The following is a 21,977-nucleotide window of genomic DNA, read 5'->3' as shown; positions in this document are numbered from 1 at the left end:
CTGCCTGTATTTCCACACCAAGAACTATTTCGCAAATAGTTGAGATAGAATATAATAAAGTGTGTTCTGCTTTCTCAGGCTTGCGTTCATCTGTTTATCAGGCCACCATTCCTCTCCATGTCGACACAGAGTTCTACAATATGCAAGTTTCCATAAACACTTTTTCTGCTAAAACTCAGTTGCTGGAGACATCCTCAAAAATATGCAGGGGAGGCTTAAATATGGGCAAAATCCAAGTGAATAAATGAAGCAGTGTTATTTACTACTAGATGCTTCAGTTTTGAAGACATGGTTAGTATAAAGTGATCCACATGGTATTTATTGCACTGTTATAACAGCATGACTGAAGAACATTTGAGAAGGAATACTTCAGCACACTGCAGAGAAGCAAACATGATCCCAGTCAGTACTTGATCATAACACCTATTTATTTCTTCACATATTAGTTCACAAGCCATTCTATGCCTCTCTGAATCATGGCATTTCTTGCCAACTTTTGAAATCTGAAGCTAATGATAGGACAAGAAATAAAGATAGAATAACAAGTGTTATTTTACTTATGGTAGTTTAGCAAATGCAACGTGAGTTATCAGTCTTAGGATACATAGGTAAACACAAATTAACTTCAACTAATGATAAAATGCTGCATCGATGTGCTAATGCATTGCAAGCCTCTCTGCACTCCTCTTTTCCCTGCAAAAACTATGCTGTCAATGTGTTCTGTCTCAGGCATTATAGGTAAGTTTTCTTAAAAAAATGAAATTAAAACAGCTCTGGCTCTTTAGCTGCCTGTGCATGGATTCACCCGGTAGCATAAAAAAAGAAAAAAAAAAACCCAAAGTGTCAAATGTTTGGTTATGAAATTCATGGTATTCATGTCACCTCTGAGAAAAAGAACTTTTTAATAATCACCTATTCAAGCAGTATGATTAAAATAAACACCAAAACCCTCAGTTGACATTTAAACTTCATTCAATAAACACTTTCTAACAAGGCAAACTATACTGTTTCCTGCTCTTACTTGGAATATAAGCAGTATCATTTAAATCACAAAGATTTTGTTTCTCACATTATGCCATTTAAAACAAACTTTCTTTCTATAGAACACATTCTTTGTATAATACAATGATAAGCCTTTCCAAAAATTATATTAAAAATTAGTGTGTAATTTAAAGACAGGCCTGAGCCACAGTATTTGTGTCCTTATCTAGACCTGGGAAGCCTCAAGGTTTAAAGATGTTTATATTGAAGGATTTAAGTTTGGGATCATCTCTAAGCCAGATTACCTCTACCCTCACTCCTTTTCCCCCAACACAACATCCTATACAAAGTGAGTTCAACAGTATCTCATTCTGGTTTTCTATTACAAGGAAGTTTGTATCTTGTAAGTTCCAAGTCTCACAATAGCTGCTTGTAGCCTGAATAGAAGCTTCCTACATTACTCCCTCATAGCTAGATTTTCAAAGGTATTAAGCATCCAAAAACTGAATTTAATGAAAAAGAAAGAAACCTAAACAAACAAGTCCAAGGCTCGCTATGGTTATACATCTATTGAAAATGTCACTAGGTACTCTATCATTAACTTTAGCCTTTTGTGTAACTTTGACAAGTCTGGACATCAGTTTTGGTGGGGAGGCTATATTGAGGGTAGGTAATCTGGGAGTCCTTCCCAATTCCAGAGCCAAGGTACAGACCCAGCTTACCAGTGTGGTGGAGATGCAGATGCACCTGCTACTCTCTTCTTTCTCATACCCTATGCAAAAGCTGTACAGGTGGGTTTGCCCGCATGTACAATGCTCCATCAAGTTCCAAAACTGGACTTTCATGGTATGCATCATAGCATGCCATATCAGGGTATTGCTTTGCTGAACTCTTCTTATTCATAAAGTTAATGGCATTAGTATGCAGTTTCTAAATCTGCAGTTTAAGACTACTGAATCTATGAGAAAAAGAACAGAACAAAACCAGGTTAAATATCTATAAAATCATGTGTGTACAGACAGGGTGAACACAGCTTGACTGTTTTCTGTGTCTCCAATGTAAGAATTAGTATTCAAATGAAACTAGAAGCAGCAGCTTCAAAACAAATAAAAAAAAATGTGGTTCTTCATAGAACAAGCACTTAAAACTCTGCAACCCCATAACCCAGAATGTTTCAGATGCCCAAAATTTATGTGACCCTGATGGGACACTGGATATTATCATGGAAGAGAAATGCATCAAAAAAGTGAATAAATACAATGAAATCACATTGGGCTCAGGAAATCCCATGAACTAGAAGTTCTGAAACTGGGACAAAAATCTGCAGAAGTATCATTACACTCTCCCCCTATTCTTATGTTCCTTTGGATTTGCTTTTGGCCGCTGACAAGAACAGAACACCTGGTGGGATGGACCTTTGGTCTAGACTACTATAGATATTTTTTATACTCAGTTTATGGTCACAGGAGTAAAAAGAAACTGGTGTTTAAGAACTCATTATTCATCAGCTGCACACATGTGACATCTTTAAAATTAATTTCAGTGTCAGATACCCTTTTTTTCGGTGTCTTTCTCTCCAACTCTAGCTACTCATTCAAATAGTCCAGTTTTCTTCCCTATCTGTAGTGCTTCTGCAACTGGTTTTATGGCCACCTTATAATCTAGGCTAATTAAACAATACAGGTTAAAAAGAGGCATGTGGAGGAAAATTGACCCAATTTAAAAGAGGACACTCCTCAGTTTAAACCACCTTCACAATGAGCATGATAACTTGCTGCTGATAGTTTAACCTTCCCTGGATAATAAGCTAAATATTTTATTTCAGAATTTAGGCAGGCTAAGAGAGCAGTCATGAGCAATTATTACCCCATAGCTGATGAAAAGTATCTTGCTAAACTGCAGTACTTCAGTATCTTTTTACTCACAGTAGGAATGGTAGAATTGCTCCAGGTATGATAGTGTGAGCATATAAGACAAAGCTTTGACTGAATGTGACCTAGTGATAGTTTGGGGAAAGGAGTGGAAGAATTGGACAGTAAAAAGCTTGTCATTTTATCCCTCAGTTTTTCAGACTGCCTAACAACAGACATTGCCATTGACACTCTTAGTGACACTACATATATATATATGCGCATATATATATATATTTCTGTATTTGTTGTTAAAATAATTAACTTTATAGGTTGTGGTAATACTCAAGAAGTAATAAGAAATGTAGGAAACTGTGTACTGGGCAGACATATTACTAAGGGAACATAAAGATGCTGGTTTTGAAAACATATTTTTTCCTGAAGAATTAAAAACCAGAGAAAAGTTTAGTTATTAGTTGTCCAGTGATTTTTTTTCAATGCCTTGAAGTGAGTTAAGTCTTGATAAATGATTTTGCAATGCAGTCTTGAATGTGTATCTGCAGTCTGACTGCAGGTACTCATCCCACATAATGATGGTCTATGGACTGCATTCATGGACCAAGTAATTTGCAATTACATTTCTTTTTGATCTTTTAATGTAAGCTCAAAAGAAATCAATGTTAAATTTGTATTCCATTATTAAGTTTAAGAATAAAAAGAAGACTTCTTTTAAATGCATAAATTAAGTCAAATTAAATAGACTTTCATAATTATTAAAGGTGTTCTGGAGTATGATTCAGGTCATACCAAGGGCTTGTAAACAGCATTCACTATGTAAATTTTAAAATTAAGCAATAAGTGGATCAACCATACAAAGTGTTAGAACTAGTTTGATGAATATTCTAGACCAAACCAGTCCAGTACAGCCACAATCTGCCTTCAGCAGACATCACTGGGTGCCTGCTAAGCAAAATCAGTCTTCTGTGCTATCTGAGCTCTGAGACCACAGCAGGCAGTTCTGATTTGGCTTCTGATATTTGATTTCCTAGCAGACTTTGAATTAGTTCCAACTACATTCCTGGGACTAATCGTTGGACAGACTTGCCCTTAAGTCTCTCATACCAAGAGCTTTAACCACCTACGCTGAAAGGTGCGGAGGTTTGGAAGTGAGTGAAAGGCATGCAGTAATGGTTTTCTGTTGTTCCTGTGGAAACATGAAGAAATGCAGTAAACTGTGCCCTTGAAAAGACTCCCCAACACTGTCCCATTTGCAGGGGAGATGCCACTGAGGTTGCTCCTATTGTAAATGTGATTTTAAAACTTTACTATTTCTCACACTAATCAGTTGCATACTATTTGAGAAGTTGCAACTATCTGCTCTGCCAAATTGTATTATTGATGTTTTTCATGACTCCCACCAGCAACATTTTAAGTATTGTTAGCAAGTCATATCTGGACATAAACCAAATTGTCTAAGTCCTCTAGTCAGTTTATAAAGTACAACTGGATATAGCCAGATGCTCCCTTTTCAGTCTATCCAGGCAGCAAAAAGACAAAGAGATTTTGAAAAACAGCAATGGGGGTAACAAAAATTTTATTCCTGGAACTACATTAGGCCTATGGAAGACAAAGTTAGGAAGGAGTAGGAATCACACAAAGGATACTTCTGACAGGTTATTCTTTTAACTCTGGAATACTTTCCCACAACAGTTAAAGCTGACAGCATTACCTACCTCCCCAGGCAGGACGCTGGGGAAGCCGATAGGAAACAGGCATCTGAGTCAGCTGTAGCACATGTGGACAAGCAAAATTATGCAATGTCTACTGCTGAACTTCTAAAGAATTGATCTAGTTGAATATTCCTGTGCTTGGGGCCACCTTTGCTAATTAAACCTCTAAATACAAATGCACACTATGTGTACCCACACAATCAGCCTCTGCAGAGCCAATGTCTCTGTATTCGCACAGAAATATGAAGGAAACATATTGGTGTATACTTCACTATAATTAACAGCAAGGTCTTCTTGTTTAAAGAACCATCTGGAACACAGTGATACCTTCAAGTACAAATATTTTACTGCTTAAATACCTATAATTAGAAAATGGCCAGCTGCTCAAACACTGATCTTCCTAGTGCAACAGTTAGTACCAAACTAAATAATTCCTTAGTGTTAAGCAACTACTGCTGAATTCTTTACAATAACAGCTAGAAGCTCCAACTGGCATTGAAGGGTTTAGCTTCAATGACACTAGGTCCGTGAGAAAGGACCATAGGATAACACGAGGAAAGCTTTCAATTATTTTGAAACCTGCCATACAAAATACCTTATTGCAAACGAGTCAGCACATACAGTCACTTCATTTATCTCCCTGAACTAAGTGAAAGTTAATTTTGTTTTCCTAAGATCTGGTTTTAAAAGCATTCGTGGCAGCTTTCTGTTTGCTTTGCCTTGCCTTGCATTTTATTCTTCCCTGTAATTTAATTCATTATTCTTGTTTGGTTGATTTATCAGACAATGGAGGATTCTTTGCCTCTCCCTGTCTTAAGTGTTCTTTTTTTTTTCTGCTTTAGCATTTACCAGAAACACAAAGAAAGAAGCCTGAAGCCAAGCCTTAATGCATTTTAAATATTTGCCTTTTTAAGCAAAACCAAGGGGCAGATATATTGATTTTAAATATCTAGAAGTACTTTAAATGTGTAATTAAACAGGGGACATAAATGCTCGAAGACTTCATTTAAAGAAAAGAGAAGAAAACTAAAGCTTTACCTGAGCAAGGAGAGTTACATTATACTCAAATAACAGGCACTAAGAAAACAGTAGTGAAGGCAGAGTAATGGGTTAGAAAATATTACTGTGACATGTTGCTTTGGAAAGAAATCATCATACTAAATTACATTCTAATATTTTCATGTATTATAATTATTGCAGCAAGTGATAAGAATTGATGCAGTGAGCTCATAAACAATATTTTTTTTTCCTTCTGTCTATGGGAAATATTTTATTTTCATACCCTGAAGATACAAAGATTTGCAGCAACTTGAAGGCTTTTCAGCTGAAGTCCAAAACCTCAGCTCTCTAGTTGCCAAACCACTGAGGAACAGAGGAAACATAAGGATCTTTTTATTTTCACACTTTCAGTCTTGATTGCAGCACAAGATACTGAGGATCTTAATTATTCTAAGTAGCTAATCCTTTTAAGTAGGGGGTTCAGAGTGCATCCATTCTTAGTAATGGATGGTACTCGGTGACTCCAGCACCAAGGAGTTAAAAGTGATTTGTTTAAGCTGATTCCACTATTTGACTTAAATAGCACATAATTTCTAATTTCACACAGTCAAGATGGCCAAAAAAATCTGGCCACAAGCAAGTTCTTCTTTTCATTTACAAAAGTGGGATTCATGCTGTTTAAGGAATGTACTGTGTTTCTCTAATCCCAGGCCTAAGTCAGAGGCAGCAAGTGAAAGACATTTTCTTCTTTCAGAAAGAAGCTATTGTATTCATATAATTACAGTATGCTTTTGTGATGACTCTAACAAAATTATGTACATTTGCTAAGCACCTTGTACTGCCTGAAGTGTGGAGTTATTTTTGCAAGCATACATCCTGAAGTAAAGTTATTATTGCCATCGTACTGAAGTATTCAAACTGAAAGATTATTTCAGAAAGATTTATTTTAATGTAAAGTCCAGATCCTACATTCCACTCATGCCTCATGCTTACTGAAGCTAATGGGACTTAAGAAATAACACTTGAAGAACAGGCCTAAATAAGTCTTTCCTGGTACCAACCTGTGGCACATTATGATGCATATATACGGAAATAGGATCTTCCATCCACTCGCTCAGACTTTAACTCAAATACAGTGTTCACTTTCTGAGTACTGATAAGCAATCACTTCTTTACTGTATAATCAAGCCAGTTCAGTAATAGTTTGCAACACCCCCTCTGTTGCAGTTGTTGCACAGGATAGAGGTCTGATGAATCCTATCCAGAGGGATGATATAAACCCAAGAACTTCAGCCCTGATGTCATCATTGTGGTCTTTCACTGGCTTTCTAGAGGCACATCTGCAAATGACACTGAGGAATACATCTTCTTCACAGTAACGGAAGAACTATCTTTGAATGTCAAGAGACATCACTGCACATTCTGGAAACCCTAAGCTACATTGCAATAAACTGCTAGGTGGCCTCTGCAGCCTGATATTCATAAAGGACAAATTCCCTCTCATTCAGAAAACAATAACAACATCTGTTACAGGGCCTTACATATAGGACTGAACAACTTGATTTAACTTCAGGGTTTTAGTTTGAGCAGATGGTTGGACCAGCTGACCTCCAGAGGTCCCTTCCAACTCATTTAAATTATTCTATCATTCTGTTCTACTTTGTCCTTTTTAGAGTGAGTAAAATGGTTCAAATTCAAAAGCAAAACAACTTCTTGGCTAACAAAGGCACCAAGGAAAGTAAAGTAGCCATCTAAAACAACCTTAGGAATACATTTGTGTTTCTGAAGTGGTCTGAGATTGCAAGAAATCCACACAAGCCTTTCCTTCTGTTTGTTTCTGTAATCTGTAGTGTGCTGTGACGCTACAGTGTTGGGAGGCAGTACAAAACTCTTCTATAGAGCCACCTTGGGTTTGGACAGAATTAAAAAAATGAAATAATCTCAGGTCTAAGTAGAATGGTAGAGCCACTAAATTCAGGAATACACCAAAAATTTCTGAGCAGCTATTACTATAGAAAATGAGTAACATTCTTATAAAGTGAAAGACTGTTGTTTTAGTAGTTGTTAACGTTTTCATTACAGCTAAAAGACACCTTATATCAACATATCATACTGGTTTAAATGTCTTCATCTTAAAAAAATCCAAAATCTAAATAACATATTAACTTCATCACCCCTGCAATCATCTCGTTAGGACCATGAAGTCCATCAGAGAAAGTACAAAAAAACTTGAAAATCAAACCAGACAAAGCAAAGATTGCTACAAACAATTGAAATTTTGCTTAATTTACAAATGTCCAACATATTCAAGATTGAGACTCGTATTTCTTGAATTACTTTTTATGTCATGGAAACTCTTAGCATTATCAATATAATTATTTCACATGGTTTCATGGTATTTTCTTAATTTTTATTTGTTTTAAAGTCACACATTCTAATTTAGGACTATAGAATGGCTGTTCATTACAAAAATTCCCATTACAAAGTAATGAGAACATTAGAGCAGTCAACCCGGACTCCTGTTTTCTCCCACCACGTAGAAGACAAAGAGGTCAATTCCCTGTCAGGAAGGATTTGAACTCTGATTGCCTATCTGCAATGAAAACAGCCTAGACACTAGGCCATACAGTAGGCTGAGGTAAATTATCTCTCAGTATTTCCTTTTACAGTTGCTGCACTCTCGTACCTCCTACAACTCCCTAAACATGACTTGAGACAGTGTAATTCATAAAGGAGAAAGACGTATGGGTGCAGTTCCCAATGCAGCTGGCTCCAGTAACTGCTGTCTTTCATAAAGACAAGACATAGCCAATATGCTTCTCCTGCTGTGTTCCTTGCACAGTGAAAACGACCTGCTCTGCAGTAAATTGTCACTAGTAAATTTACAGTCAGTACCTCATCCATGTACTACATAACCTCCAAACTCCTGCAAGGCCTTATAGAAGCTGCTAGCTTCTCAGGAGCAGGTAACTGGTTATATTTCAGTTCCACATGATGCAATGGCTCCTACTGAGTTACTGCATATGCTATCAATCAGAACGCAGATATTTTCTTTTTAAAAAAGAAAAGAAAAAAGCATGACAAACTGCCATATTCTGACCCTCTTCACACACCTTTGCTGTCACTGTTTGTTATGTGAGAAAAATGAAGGCAACTTCCACTGCATGGCTGGGGCATATACCTAAACACCCTAATGCACGTGACTGAGCTTGCTCCCACCACGTGACCAAAATGGACCTCTGGGTGTCCCCCTTGTATAACTGGATGTACACAGATCCACAAAAGATGAGTCAGCTGTACAGTCAGCAACTCAGGAACTCAACTGGTCCATCCCTGGCACAAAGTGACAGTATGTAAATCCATGTAATTTCTAACAGATCTGTGCCCTATCTGTCTTTGAAGATCTCCAATTGTGGAGATTACACAACTTCCAAACGCTGTTATTTCCAAGCTATAAAATATTCCCTGACTTCATTTAATCTTAATTACCTCTTGTCTCAGACACTATGAGAATGCTGACTATCTCTTTTTATAGGCATTTATAACTTTTACTACAAATACTACTTCCAGGTATGTAGCATGGTGAGGGATTCAGCTCCAGATTTAGATGTCAACATTTAAGTAACTATGGTGTAACATCTACTTATAAGCTCGATATTGAAGTTACCATTGTAATTAGTGGACACCTAGTTCAATGTATCTACTTTGGAACAAGATGAATATTGCTATGATATGATTTTTTCTCCATTAACTATAACAGTGAATTTGGAAAACTACTTATAAGGTGAATTTCACCAGGGGTGCTGGCATTTTGGTCACAGGACACATAATCTTTCTTCTGTAAACAGGCTGGCAGGAAAATGGCTTGCAGCTGGACCGATTGTTCCACTGGGCTGAATCTTGCCTGTTGACTGTGAATTGCACAACCCAGCCTTACACCTGTAAGACATCATAGTCTCCTCATCTTTGAATCTTGTCCCTCAACTTTTTCAGTTCAAACTGCTCAGAATTGAACTTCTGCTCATGGAGAGATGTTAGGCATCTCTAAGCCTTCTACAAATGAGTTGTCCAGGCTCCCTTCTGTAGTCAGTAAGGAAGAGAGACATCTCCAGAGAATGATTCAGCTGCTGTGAGGGATGAACTGCTTCAGAAGTCACCTGCTTTTCTTTTTTGACTATAAAATGAGCTTAGACAATGAGTTGACATCTCACTTCCAGAAGGCTAAAGCTTAAGGTGATCAGTCCCAAGCTCAGAATATATAAATCTCATTTTGGATAACCAAAACCATATTGTTAGGTAAACTTAGTATTAACAATTAAAAATGCCTCAACTTTTATTTAAACTTGAAATTATTCCAGCTTTCCATGAAGTTAGGCAAAAAAGAAATATAATGGGGAAAGCTAGAAAAAAGAAATCTAGCATATCCAAGACATTGAAAAACATTTAAAACGTATATGTAGTCAGGCTGAGCCAAAGCTTGCAGATTTTATGGAGGAATAAGCATTTGATTTGAAAGTATTTGATATAGCAGGGCTAGAAGGTGACCATCCAAACAGGCAGGCACTTTTTAAGAAGCAAAAGATACCTCTCACAATCCACACCACACAGTGTGGCATATTCTTATATTACATAGCCTAATTGAATGGTTATATAGCCTTTCCTCCTTCAGGGTGGTGCTGCATGGACCTAAACCCAAAAGAACTCAAATATTTCTAAAATTCCTTGAAAAAATCCAGAAGAAAAGGTGATTATCCATTTTGTAGCCCTTTATTTCAAACACAAAAATTGAATGGATTTTATACATGTGCTACTACTACACGTAGATTGCTCCAAGTTAAAACACTAACAGCGTTAGCACATTTTCAAATATGAAATATGAATTATATGAACGTGTTATGGCTAAGCTGGTGCAATGTGTAACAATCTATATGCACCTCGAGCGCAAGAAAGGAAAATCCCTTTTTTGATTTCTGAATCTGATTAGACACTTAAAATTCATGGCATTTTCCTTTAGACTTGAAGACTTAAACATAAAATTGTTGTTAGATTTTTCTGAAAAACAGAAGGGTGCATGCAGCCTAACAGAAAACCAACTTAAAGATTTTTCCAGTGGTTGTGGCCAATTATTCATCCTGTTCTAATTCAAGGTGACTGATAAAGTTTGGCATAAAGCCTATTGTGGCCTTAACATGAGCCAGTATAACTCTAAATTTTGTGGTTCAAACTACAGTTTAGCTTTTGTGACGCCGTCACATGATTTCCATATACATTAATTTTCTGACTCATTTCTCAACTGACAAAGTCCAACAAGTGATACTGCAGTGGCATCAGCAGAAAATCTGTCCAGGAACTGTATGTGCTTGAGACCCTCCAACCACAGTCCAGGGAGACAATATTCATAGCCACAAAAGCTCTGTTGAACATAAGGCCAAATTCTGCTTCCTTATTTAAAACTTTACTGAAGAAATTTCCATTGAACTAAAAATTATCTCAGCTCTGGGAAGATTCACTGTCCCAACATGACGGACTGTAACTTTGGGATAGCTGATTCATGTCACTTCCCTCTGTCAGACATTTACACATCCATAACACAAAGAGGAGAGGCAATGTTTCACTCTAATGTGAAGGTGAAGGGAAGGAAGGATGGGTGTAGGATTTAACTTTGAATGATTGTACAAGGTTCATCATATTATATTAATGTTCCACAACTCTGAGGCAGTTGATGAGAGTTCCTCCTTAGAAAAAACAGAAAAATAAAAATTTGACAAACCTGTCTTCTTCCAGTAGACTTTGACCTGAAGTTGATTGTCCTGGTAGAAAGGAGTTCCAATTTTAAGAAAACGAGTGGTTTTTCTTCTTTGAAATGTTGGGTAAGGATCTACCAGTCCTTTCTGGGATTTACCAGCAGAAGATGTCTGTTCCTCTGCAATACACAGAACAATCAGGAATTACTTATTTAAGTACAGTGCCATATAATGACTATGTTAACAGTGCTGAAATTCAGAAAATCATACTATCTTTAATCCAAATTATCTTATTTCAGTATCTTACCTAAATGAAATTAATATAAAGAACAAACTGTCTATAATGGTTGAAAAGCATATAATTTGTTTGAAATTCAGTCAAAAAAAATATTTTGGACAGAGAGAGAAAAAGATAAAATACTTTAATGTGAAAACACTCTGTAAATTTTCAAAAGAATAATAAGGAAAGGGAGTGTACTTATATCTCCAAGAACAAGAAATGTTAACACATTGACTTTTTAAACAGGCATAGTATCTAGCAGTAGTTCTGTAAAATCATTCATGGTCTTTATATTTGTGCAGTGTTTGAATATACACAAAACCCAAGGATGGCATTGAGTGTAACCCATGGAATGCCACATGTGGTTATTACATCAAAGTAAATATAGTCTTTTGGTATGCTATGTAAGAACACTCTGGTCAGATTAGGGATCTTTCTTGCCCACTTTCCTGTTTCCAACAGTGAACAGTGAATGCTTAGGAAAACATTGTAAGAGCAGAATTAACTTTGAGCAATTCCCTTGGTGCTATGTGCCTAGCTTCCAACAAGCAATGGTAATGGGATGTCCTTCATCAAGCATTTCGTTTGGCAACAGTCCATCAGCATTTAGCAGGATTGACAGTATTTCTAGATATTTTCAGTTGAAAGGCAGAAATGCTGATTCAAACTGCATTTTCATTGCACGCTTGCAAATATATCAGTTCTGATTAAGAGGACAATATTTGCATCAGATTAACAAAAAAACCCTGTATTTAATTCAATCATACACCTAAATGAAAAGTAAAGATTCTAATAATTAGGAAGTGGCAGATTATTAACTACGGACTTGAGAGAAAGAAGGAAAGACTCAGGTTTCAATAGTTACCATGAGTAACATGTAAACTTGAACATTGTGCCCTACATGTAGCTTCAGCTGAAACCCACTTGCTTTTTGGCCAGATTTTACTTTGTCAATCCTTTGCTTAATCTGATACAATTTTACATTTTCTTTGCTTGTTTTAAATTAAACTACCAAACTCAAGCAAATTCTTTCTCAAGGTAACCATAATGTTTACACCACCTAAAAGGAAATCAAAAAGTGATAGAGAGAAGTACAAACTTAAATCTATTAGGTATACCTCAACTTAAAGTATTTTAATTTTACTAAATCTCTGCTTTGCTGTTCTCTGTCTGCTCCACTTCCAGAAAAACCAGGACACCAATTTAGAATATTTCTATATAAAGATCAAGAGAGAGAGTCTTGATGCATTTCCCAGAAGTGAAGCATACAAATATAGTGAGGCAACGTATTTCTGAGTGTGGGGGAATATAACACCGGAGGGCCAGGGTCAAAGCTCACAGAGGTCTGGAGGACTAAATTACTTCAGTGGGTTATGGACTGCTCTCTATTCTGACAATATGAACAGACACCTAAAAAAACAGAGCTTAATTCTACAGAGGGCAGAGCAACCGACAGTGGGACTTCAGCAAAATTGGCATGTTGCTTCTGGAACTACTTCCCAAAGGCCATGGAAGTCCCCAAATAAAGAGGGGGTGTGAATGTCATGTCCTAGATAATATTTCAGGCAATATTTTTTTTTCTTTTTCATATTTCTCCATCTGCTTCTGAGTATTCCCAAAAGTACCTCAAGCAGAACTGACTCTGTACCTAACTAACTTCAGTGAGATACAGAAGATGAATTTGCATCTCCTCCAGGAGTAGTTTTTATTTGCTTTTCTATGTAAGGTATAATTTAGCCATTTTTTAAAAATGTCCAAAAAGGTCCTAATACACTTAGCAGAGTGCTCTATCCACTAAAATGTGTGATATCAGTGGTTTAGGCTCAAAGAATCTTGAATTCTTTACTTCACGACTTTAACAGAAAGGATGCTCAGATTTGTCTATAAACTTATTTTTGAAGTACTCTACTGTAAAACAAATACGTTTTAGTTCTTGCAGGCACTGATTTGCAGTTAAAAAGAAAATACTGCTTGTTAACTAAATGGATGTTCATAACTTGGACATAACAGTCAAATACTTGAAGTATATGAGAAAAAAATATTGCTCTTAATATAGTGTTATTCTGGTTTAAAAACCAATACAATTAATGAACTTTTAGACCAAAAAGGTCACCATAGAAAAGTAAAATAAAGCACAAGGCTTTAGAAAGTCTATACTCAGTAGACATTAGTAGATAGCAGACTTTCACAGAACTACTGATGGACTCTTTTCTGAGGTGAAACAATCAAGGAGAGGGCAGATTATCCAAGCAAAATTGTGGAAGGAATTTAAATCTAGCTGTGATGATGATAGGAAAGAGGTGCCAGTGGAGTGGACAGAAAATGATGAAACCACCAAAGTCACATGTGAGGTATAGGGTAAACGAACTCCATTTGGCAGAGGATTTAAGTAATAAATCAGATGTGACCTGCATCAGATTCTGAAAAACACAATGCTTCGGAGAGGGAAAAGTGGAACAAAAATCTTCCTCTCCCAACACAAACCCATTGGTGATATAGGCCGTGAGAGACAGACCATTAGTGAGACCATGGAGAGTTGATACAGCACTACAGTGAAAGGGTTTCTCACAGTAAGTATAGAATGGTACAAAAACCAACACAGTCCAATCTCAGTTACCCACCTTCAGTTTAGAGGGCTTTTGTTATATAGAAAGTCTTTATTTACTATCATGTTTAAAGACTATAGTGACCTGACCTAATGTCAGGACTAGCAATAAAGCCTGACAAACGTCAGTTGATTAATTATCCCTGCTCCCAAGAGGGGAAAGCTTATAAAGCTATTCTTATAGTAAAATGAGACAAAGAAATTCAACAGCTTGCCCAGTGTCACTTTGGCTAGGTGTGTATAATGGCACCTAGAATTTCATCCTAGTTACCAGGACACAGCTTACCCTCAGACTCAGGTGAAATCCAGGCACCAGCCTCCTCCTCTGACCTGATGTAAAGTAAACTCAGTTACATGTTCTTTCTCAGAGCTGTGACATAATCTGGTGAAATGCCAGTCAAGATGATCGGATGAAAACTAAACACTTTGGAGTTTACCACTGAGATCCAGAACTTCACAGAAACTTCTGATCAGAAGAGACAAGACCGGGGGGAGGGTGAGTATGTGTGTGTGTGTGTGGGGGTGGGTGTAAAAAAAAAAGGAAATTTTTGCTTGTTTATCTAGCAAAAAGTGCTTTGCAGGAAAAAAGAAAAAGAAAAAACAAAAAAGCAAAACCAACAAAAAATTCTTAGGAAAATGCTCAGCAGAATGAGTACATCTCTCATAAACACCAATGATATGCTTCTAGTTGAGCTCAGTGGCTGAGTCTACTGGAATTAAACATCCAGTTCCCACTGTAGTTTTTTTTTTTCCTATTACATCTCCTGTGTACATATAGAAAAGAAAGGAAAACTAAATGTGGTAACTCAAAGAGGCTTTTGATATCACGCACAATCCTGAAAACTAGGTCAGTTTTCTAGGGGATGACGGAAAGCACAGGTACAGTCTAGGAGAGCCAGTGTGGAAAGGGCAGAAGTCCTATGTTCACTTGCATTGGGCTTCACTGAGGATTTAACCCAAACTTGCCTTATGTACATACTGTGGAGATTCAAGCTCATATTCCGGTATGGATTTCAAGCAAAGACTCAGTGTACTGAAGAGATGAAAACTTGGCCCTCTGCTGTCTCTTAAGATGAATGAAAAAGGCAGCAAGAATGAGCTTAATATGGGAAAAAGAAGGATCTTTAGGTCTATTTTATCTTCTTGGTACATTAAAATGGGAATCAACTGTAGATATGAAGGTCTGTCATAGCTAACAACTACTTCAAAATATTTTATGTATATCCAAACTGAACATGCTTGCAGAAGGGTCCAGCAACAATAGCAATTGATTAGGTAGGGTGAGAGTAATTACAGTTATGTTATGAAAATGGCAACCAGTAAAGTATAAACTTGGAGTGTACTTTGAAAAAAAGAATGTAAATGGATGGAAAATGAAATGAAGTCTGGACAGGATATTAAAAATTATATTCTTTAACATCTTATTATCAGAATTTTGCTGTACTGGTTAACCAGATACACATCAGCAGTTGGGGCAGTAACTTTGTATTGTATTGTAATTATACAAATAGCATTTAACTAAGGCTAAGAATCATGGTTTACTTTCAGGTTCAGATATGCTTTTCAGTTATATTACTTAGCATGTGAGGTTTTAAAGAAGATCTTAACAAGAGATAACCTGACATCTAAAGATCTCAAGATTCTAATTTGAATGTGGGTCCTGTGTTCAATAATTTTTTGAGACTTCATTGCTCATCAGGCATTGAACATTTTAGATTCCCTAATGAAAGGGTTGATGTTTTATATCAGTCCATACTGGATACATATTTGTGTGGTCCAAGAATTGGAATTAATGGGCTACTCAAAATAGTCAGGATTTTGAAAGCATTGCAAGCTAAAACTGTCCAGTCAAGACAGACACAGAAAAGGTTTTATTCCAGCCACTGACAAATATAGTAAGTATTTATACCTGTACTGCATTTAAAAAATATTAACATCACAGTCATTCAAATACTTCCATTTTCATTGCATTTGTTTCTTTCAGGTGAGTAGGATCTAAGATAAAGAATTAGGCAAAAACTGTCACCAATTTTTAGATAAGAAATTTAGCATTAAAAGGTTACTCAACTTCACCAAGACAGGATCACTATGATATGAAACTAAAAGCTTTAAGAAATTTTTTTTTTTTTTTTTTTAATTTGAGAAATCATTATATAGAACATTCAAATTCCAGATAGGGAAGAGATGAGGCATTCAGGTGTTTGAATACAATTACTCACTATTATTCCTGGTGTCCTGAGTCGTGCTAAAATGGAGAGAAACCTTAGCACTTTTTAGGCGTATCTGACCCCAACGTGTTACTGCCTGTAGTTCTACATTGTAGTTGCTGTTGGGTTGGAGTCCCTCCAGGACCACATAATTTTGGGCCTATAATAGAGGAGAATAAATATACAAAGTAGTTACAGTATTACTGAAACACTGGCCCTTATTAAAAGCAGGCCTGTTATCTTAGGCACACTACTGTCTTGAAATTAGGAAACTCATGTATAAATTTCAACAGAGCAAAACTTCTTTTCTTTAAAAAGTATATTTTATTGGAGTCTGTTTTTCTGTGTCACTTTTCAAATACTAACCTTCTTGATGTTTACATAATCTTGGTAATTACTTGGCAAATACAGACACCTATTGTTTGGGTCAAAAATGAAGGGGTGTTTTTACATATAATAAGTTTTTTTTCTTATGCCAAAATTATTTTAGCCAAAGAAATTTAAAATTTTTATTCCCCAATTTCTGTGTTAGCAAAGCAATTGAAAACTTTTTCTACAGACAGTCAGTCTGAAAACAGCTAAAATCCAACTTCCGGTATATTTGTCAATATTTTCTATTTGTTTCAACTGTTGAAAACAAAAATGAAAAAACCCAACAAAAGCCACGAACAAAAATACCCCCTCCTTGGTAAGAACACTTTTCCGCTATAGAATGGAAAACAGAAAAGAAAAAATACAGTTTCCATTGTCATTTAAGTGTCTTAAATGGAGAAACACCAGAGTAGGATTATCATTCTCCAGTCAATAATCCATAAATTAAGGCAAGTCCCATGATATTGCAAAGAAGAGCCAAGGCTTCTCAGTACTCTTACATTTCTAAATTTTTTTGATGTATTTATAAAAAAGTCCTTCTAGCCCATATCTCAGACAGAAGACATTATTCCATGTTTTCATTAGAATACTTTGTGCCTCTGAAGTTGGACACTCAATCCAGAGTGGAAAAGATAACCATGTACTGCCATATTTAACACTTCAGGGATTGTCAAAAGCATTTCATATCAATTACCTTTACTAGTTTTGTGCTGAGATATTTATAACATTGACTATAATGCTCAATTAACTGTGTTAATATTGTAGTCAAATTATTTGAATGTCTATCTGGAATCATTTCATATGGAAATCATTACAAAATTATTTGGACTAGACTACATCTGAAGGTAAAAACTGCATGAAAGAAATCTTCAGTGATCTTTAAATATAAGATTTTTCCACCTTTAATTTTTTTTTTAAGTTTTCTGCAGTTTCAATTTTTAGACAGAAGAGTTTCTACGTTATTCAAAGGACCATTGACTAGCAACAGCCTCAGGAGTGTCCTGTGGGGGAAGTCTGAATCTCACTGCCATTTCCGTACAGTTTCATGACATGCTGCAGAAGAAAAAATATAATAAGCCAGGAGTAATATGAAAGATATTCTAAGAGCCTGCCTTTTCTCTAAAATATGCCCTGGCTCTTCTGGACTTCCCCATATTCAAGGTCAGAACTTGGCCCCAATTACTGTAATGTTGTATATTCAATCTATTTTAACATATTTATTTGCAGAATGTACCCTATGCAAAGTGCCAACATGACATTAAGGACCCAGCTCAATTTAAAAATTCTCTGGGTTTTGTGATTTAAGGACCAGCTTGTGGAGAGAAAGCTCCCCTGTATCTTTAGGCTGTAGCCTCTGCCATGAAGATCTCTAGCCAACAGCAGCTTTCCTGAGAAACACAAATTTTTCTACCTAGCACAGTCCAACCCTATTCCTAGCTTCCCAAAGTAATTTTTTAAAAGTACAAGAAGGAACTAACTTTTTTTTCTACACATATTTACTTCTTCTTCTTCAAAAAAAAAAGTATTTAACTGAAGTAGAAACAAGGAACTAAGTTATCTCAGCCCCTGAAATTACTCCATAATGTCTACATTTGCGAGGAAATTTCCTTTTCCTGCCCGCCCAGCACAGAGCTGGTGGTGGCTCTGCAGCCTCCGGACCCTGATCACCCATCAGTTCCCATGAGATGGCATGGGTCCAGCATGCTCCCATGGTGACGCCTCTGCTGTGTCCAATCTGCTGTAGATGAACTCGACACACACCCTTCATTGCCTTTATTTCTCTCGGGGTTTGGTGACTGAGGGACAGAGAAGAAACGATAACCCTCTGGCTGTCATTCATCACAGTGCAAGTGGGCAGCCAGAGCCAAAACACAGTGTTAGCACAGACATGGGACCAAATTCTCACAATGTATTTATTAAGAGCACTGAGAATTAAGTTCAGCCTGTTATCTGTAACTGATTTCTATTTCTATTAACTTTCTTAAAATAACATGCAGTATCCTTAAGGATATCACCATAGATAGTTTTCCAGTAAAGCAATATTTGATACATCATTCCAGAAACTCATAGGAATGTGCTGCTATGGAAATATGTCAGATCTTTGGTACAGCAGCTTATTTAAAGAGTTTTTGGTTTGGGTTTTTTTCATTGGAACTATACTGACTATTTAATAGTTATTCTATATGATAGTGTCACAAGTTTTATTTGCATAGTGAAAGAACAGTGTGACAGATGATGTTAGGCTTTTTAAATAAAACAAGCACTGTATCTTCAAGAAGCACTAATAAAATAAGCCTGAATTTAGAGGACAAACAGCATTTAACTTTCTACTCATCTCTCCTGCAAAATCTTATGGTATTTACCTGCATTTTAAGGCAGAAGTCTACTTCTCTCCCTGAGTTCGGTGAAAGATAGTTATTGAGAGATCAAATTTGTCTGTGGGGTTGGTGATATTAAAAATTACAACCACTACTGTACCAGCTGCTGAAATCATTGCAATTTATCACATATTTTATACTTAAACTCTATGTTGTGCCAGAAACAAGCCATATTTCTGTGTCAATTACTGTTTTCTTTCTTACCCCATCAGTAATCTTCCTTCTCTTTTTTTTAGCTGGGATGACATATTTGCTATATGTCCAGCTCCAGAAGACTTTGTAGTGGTGCACTGGGATATCAGGCTCTTCTGGAAGATCCCAAGTAATAATTACATTTACACTGCCATCATTGTTTGCACTGATATTGGCAATTCTGATATTAGATGGAGCTGGTGGAGCAGACGGATCTGGAATTTAAAACAAACAAAAAGATTCTAAAGTAAAGATCATCTTCAGTAAGGTAAAGATCATCTTCATCTTATGTACTTACCAGGCATACACGAGCTGGATTAAACACTCTCAATACACTGAAGAAAATTCAGGGAAAAAATTCCCATACGTGATATGGCTTCTTGTAAATTCTAGAAATTCAAGCTCTACTGAAATAAAAATTATGGGGTAGTATCTAGTTTTGTCATAATTCTGTGTTGTTGATAGTTCATAAATATTATGAAGCTTTATCAAAATGTACTAGACTATCAGTTTTACTTCTGTCATTCACTACTTTAAATACATAGTGAGTGTAAAACGTTTGTGTTCTACAAGTGGCCTTGTATAGACATCACAGAAATGTACCGTGGAAATACTGAATATTTTTTTGGTGCTGCCAGACAATTCTCAGATGATAAAATTATGTTTCTGCATCTTGAATCTTTCTTCAAAATTCTAGTATTGATACCTACCACCATAGGACATAAACACTTCCTTAGAATAAATGTAATTAAGATGTAATAATACATTGTGATGTCATAAGAAGTCTATAGGGTTTTTCAGAACAACAAAAAGCAATTAGCTACCCCTGTGATTTATTTCCCTATTTTGGCTTAATTTCTGGTCAATATCAGCTGAGATATTATTCCTTCAGTTGTCTCTATGTTGACCCTGGAATGAAGAAGGACACCTGACAGTCAGTGGTTCCAATATTGCACCTTTTCCAATATTGAATGTTAGGTCCTCCTTGTGGACCTACTATGTAATATCCTGGCCCTGAGTAATGCAAATCAATGGAAATTTTGCAGCTGAGCTTCTGAAAGTCCAATTTGCTATTTACTACCTCCTACTTTTCAGTCCTTTTTAACTTTTTTACTCCTACTTTTTTTTAAATGCCCATGGTAGCCAAACGTTGATGACAAAATATAAGGAAACTGCAAAACCAAAATTTAAGTAAAAGTAAACAGTGTGACTCAAAGAAAAATTATGCCAGGCAGAATAAAGGAAATTCTCAGTAATTAAGGCATGTTATGAACCTGTAACCAAGAAAAACCCATCATTTTCATATAACTTTTTAGTCAAATGAGCCAACACTTATCTGCCAGAAATAAAACTGGAGGTGTGCAGAGGGAAAACCAGGCATTCATTTACTGCATGGTTCACCTGCGTCTTTTTATAATGGTAAATGAGCTGTTAAATAAACTTTCCAGGCAAACTAAGTTCATCAGATAATCCCAATGACAAACGGTCTCACTGAAAAATTCCATCATTTAGGTTAAGCAAACTGAAACATTCAGAATTAATAAAGACAGCATTTCCTTTTTAAAGTTCAGCAGATGTGAAATAATGGCTTATTCCTGTTATTTCACAGGACTCTTGGTTAAATAACAATGGATGCTCCTGTTTCCTCACACATGTCACTTTAGTTAAATAGTAATGGATGCCCCTGTTTCCTCACACATAGAATTCAACCTAACTTTTGGCTATAAAAGTTACAAAGCATACTTAAGTTTAAGAATTCTGGAAATTTAATTTTCAAAATAATGAGAATTCCTTATTTCTTCTTACTCGTTTTTTAAATCAGCTTGCAAGCCAGTTCCCTTTATTTTTTTCTGGCTTTGGAGAAGCACTGTCCTTACACTTATTTCCTTACCTGTGAAGTAGCCAACAACTCCATCTTAAAGTATATAGCTATTTATATTGGAGGGGATAAATTTCAGAGATTAATTTAGTTATATAGTTTGTACTGTTCTCTAACCCAACTTTTCATTTACTTCAATATTTTAATAAAATAAATAGATATAAAATGAAATTTAGGTACAATAAATGTAAACAGAATCGTGATTCATAAATCCAAAATCCTTCATCTTCGCTAATTGAAAATGTTAGGGCTTTTTTATGTTCTATGACAACATATTATGGCAATAAAACATTTATAACCTGAAGTGCAACATGATCATATTACTGTAGGTGAATTATTCAGGTTATCTCCCAGAAGTACTATACATCATGTTTTATGTATATGTAACATATTGGATAGAATTAAAATGTTTCAGACACTGTCTTCACAAATGGTCAGATAAAAGCAAAACCAGTTCTAACCATAAAACATGTTTGTCTTCATTCTGCATCTATAAAAGACTCTGACAGTCATTAAAAAAAAAAGTGGAAGTTAAATGAAATAGCTCTTCTGGACAAAGTGTATTACATAATTAAAAATATTTTAAAGTTCTATTCACTGATTTTTCATAGGTCTAAAAGTAAATGACCAAATTTACATTCTTCCTTTTCAAATGTTTCTGTCCCCATAAGAGTGCAAGATAGTGTGTAATTTTCCTTGTATAAAGTTAATGATTGACCAGAACAGAGCTTTTATATGTCTCAGAATCACAGGAATTTGT

At 36.0% G+C, this 21,977-nt stretch overlaps 1 protein-coding gene across 2 annotated transcripts in view; it reads right to left on the bottom strand.

Annotated features, from left to right (window-relative positions):
• Positions 1–21,977, bottom strand: part of ANOS1 (anosmin 1) — a 147,487-nt gene that overhangs the window by 14,876 nt on the left and 110,634 nt on the right. Inside the window, exons 7-10 of one of the 2 annotated variants that reach the window (XM_075725120.1) lie at positions 19,351–19,553; positions 16,409–16,556; positions 11,331–11,483; positions 8,661–8,663 (exon numbers count right to left, since the gene is read on the bottom strand). In XM_075725120.1, the coding sequence (XP_075581235.1) occupies positions 8,661–8,663; positions 11,331–11,483; positions 16,409–16,556; positions 19,351–19,553 (507 nt within the window). The remainder of the gene's footprint in view (positions 1–8,660; positions 8,664–11,330; positions 11,484–16,408; positions 16,557–19,350; positions 19,554–21,977) is intronic. The other variant, XM_075725128.1, reaches the window with a different exon arrangement.

The sequence above is a fragment of the Pelecanus crispus genome, chromosome 1, assembly GCF_030463565.1.
Source record: "Pelecanus crispus isolate bPelCri1 chromosome 1, bPelCri1.pri, whole genome shotgun sequence".
In the NCBI taxonomy this organism is placed as follows: domain Eukaryota; kingdom Metazoa; phylum Chordata; class Aves; order Pelecaniformes; family Pelecanidae; genus Pelecanus; species Pelecanus crispus.
Note: the sequence above shows the minus strand (reverse complement) of the source record. Positions and strands in the feature narration are given on the sequence as shown.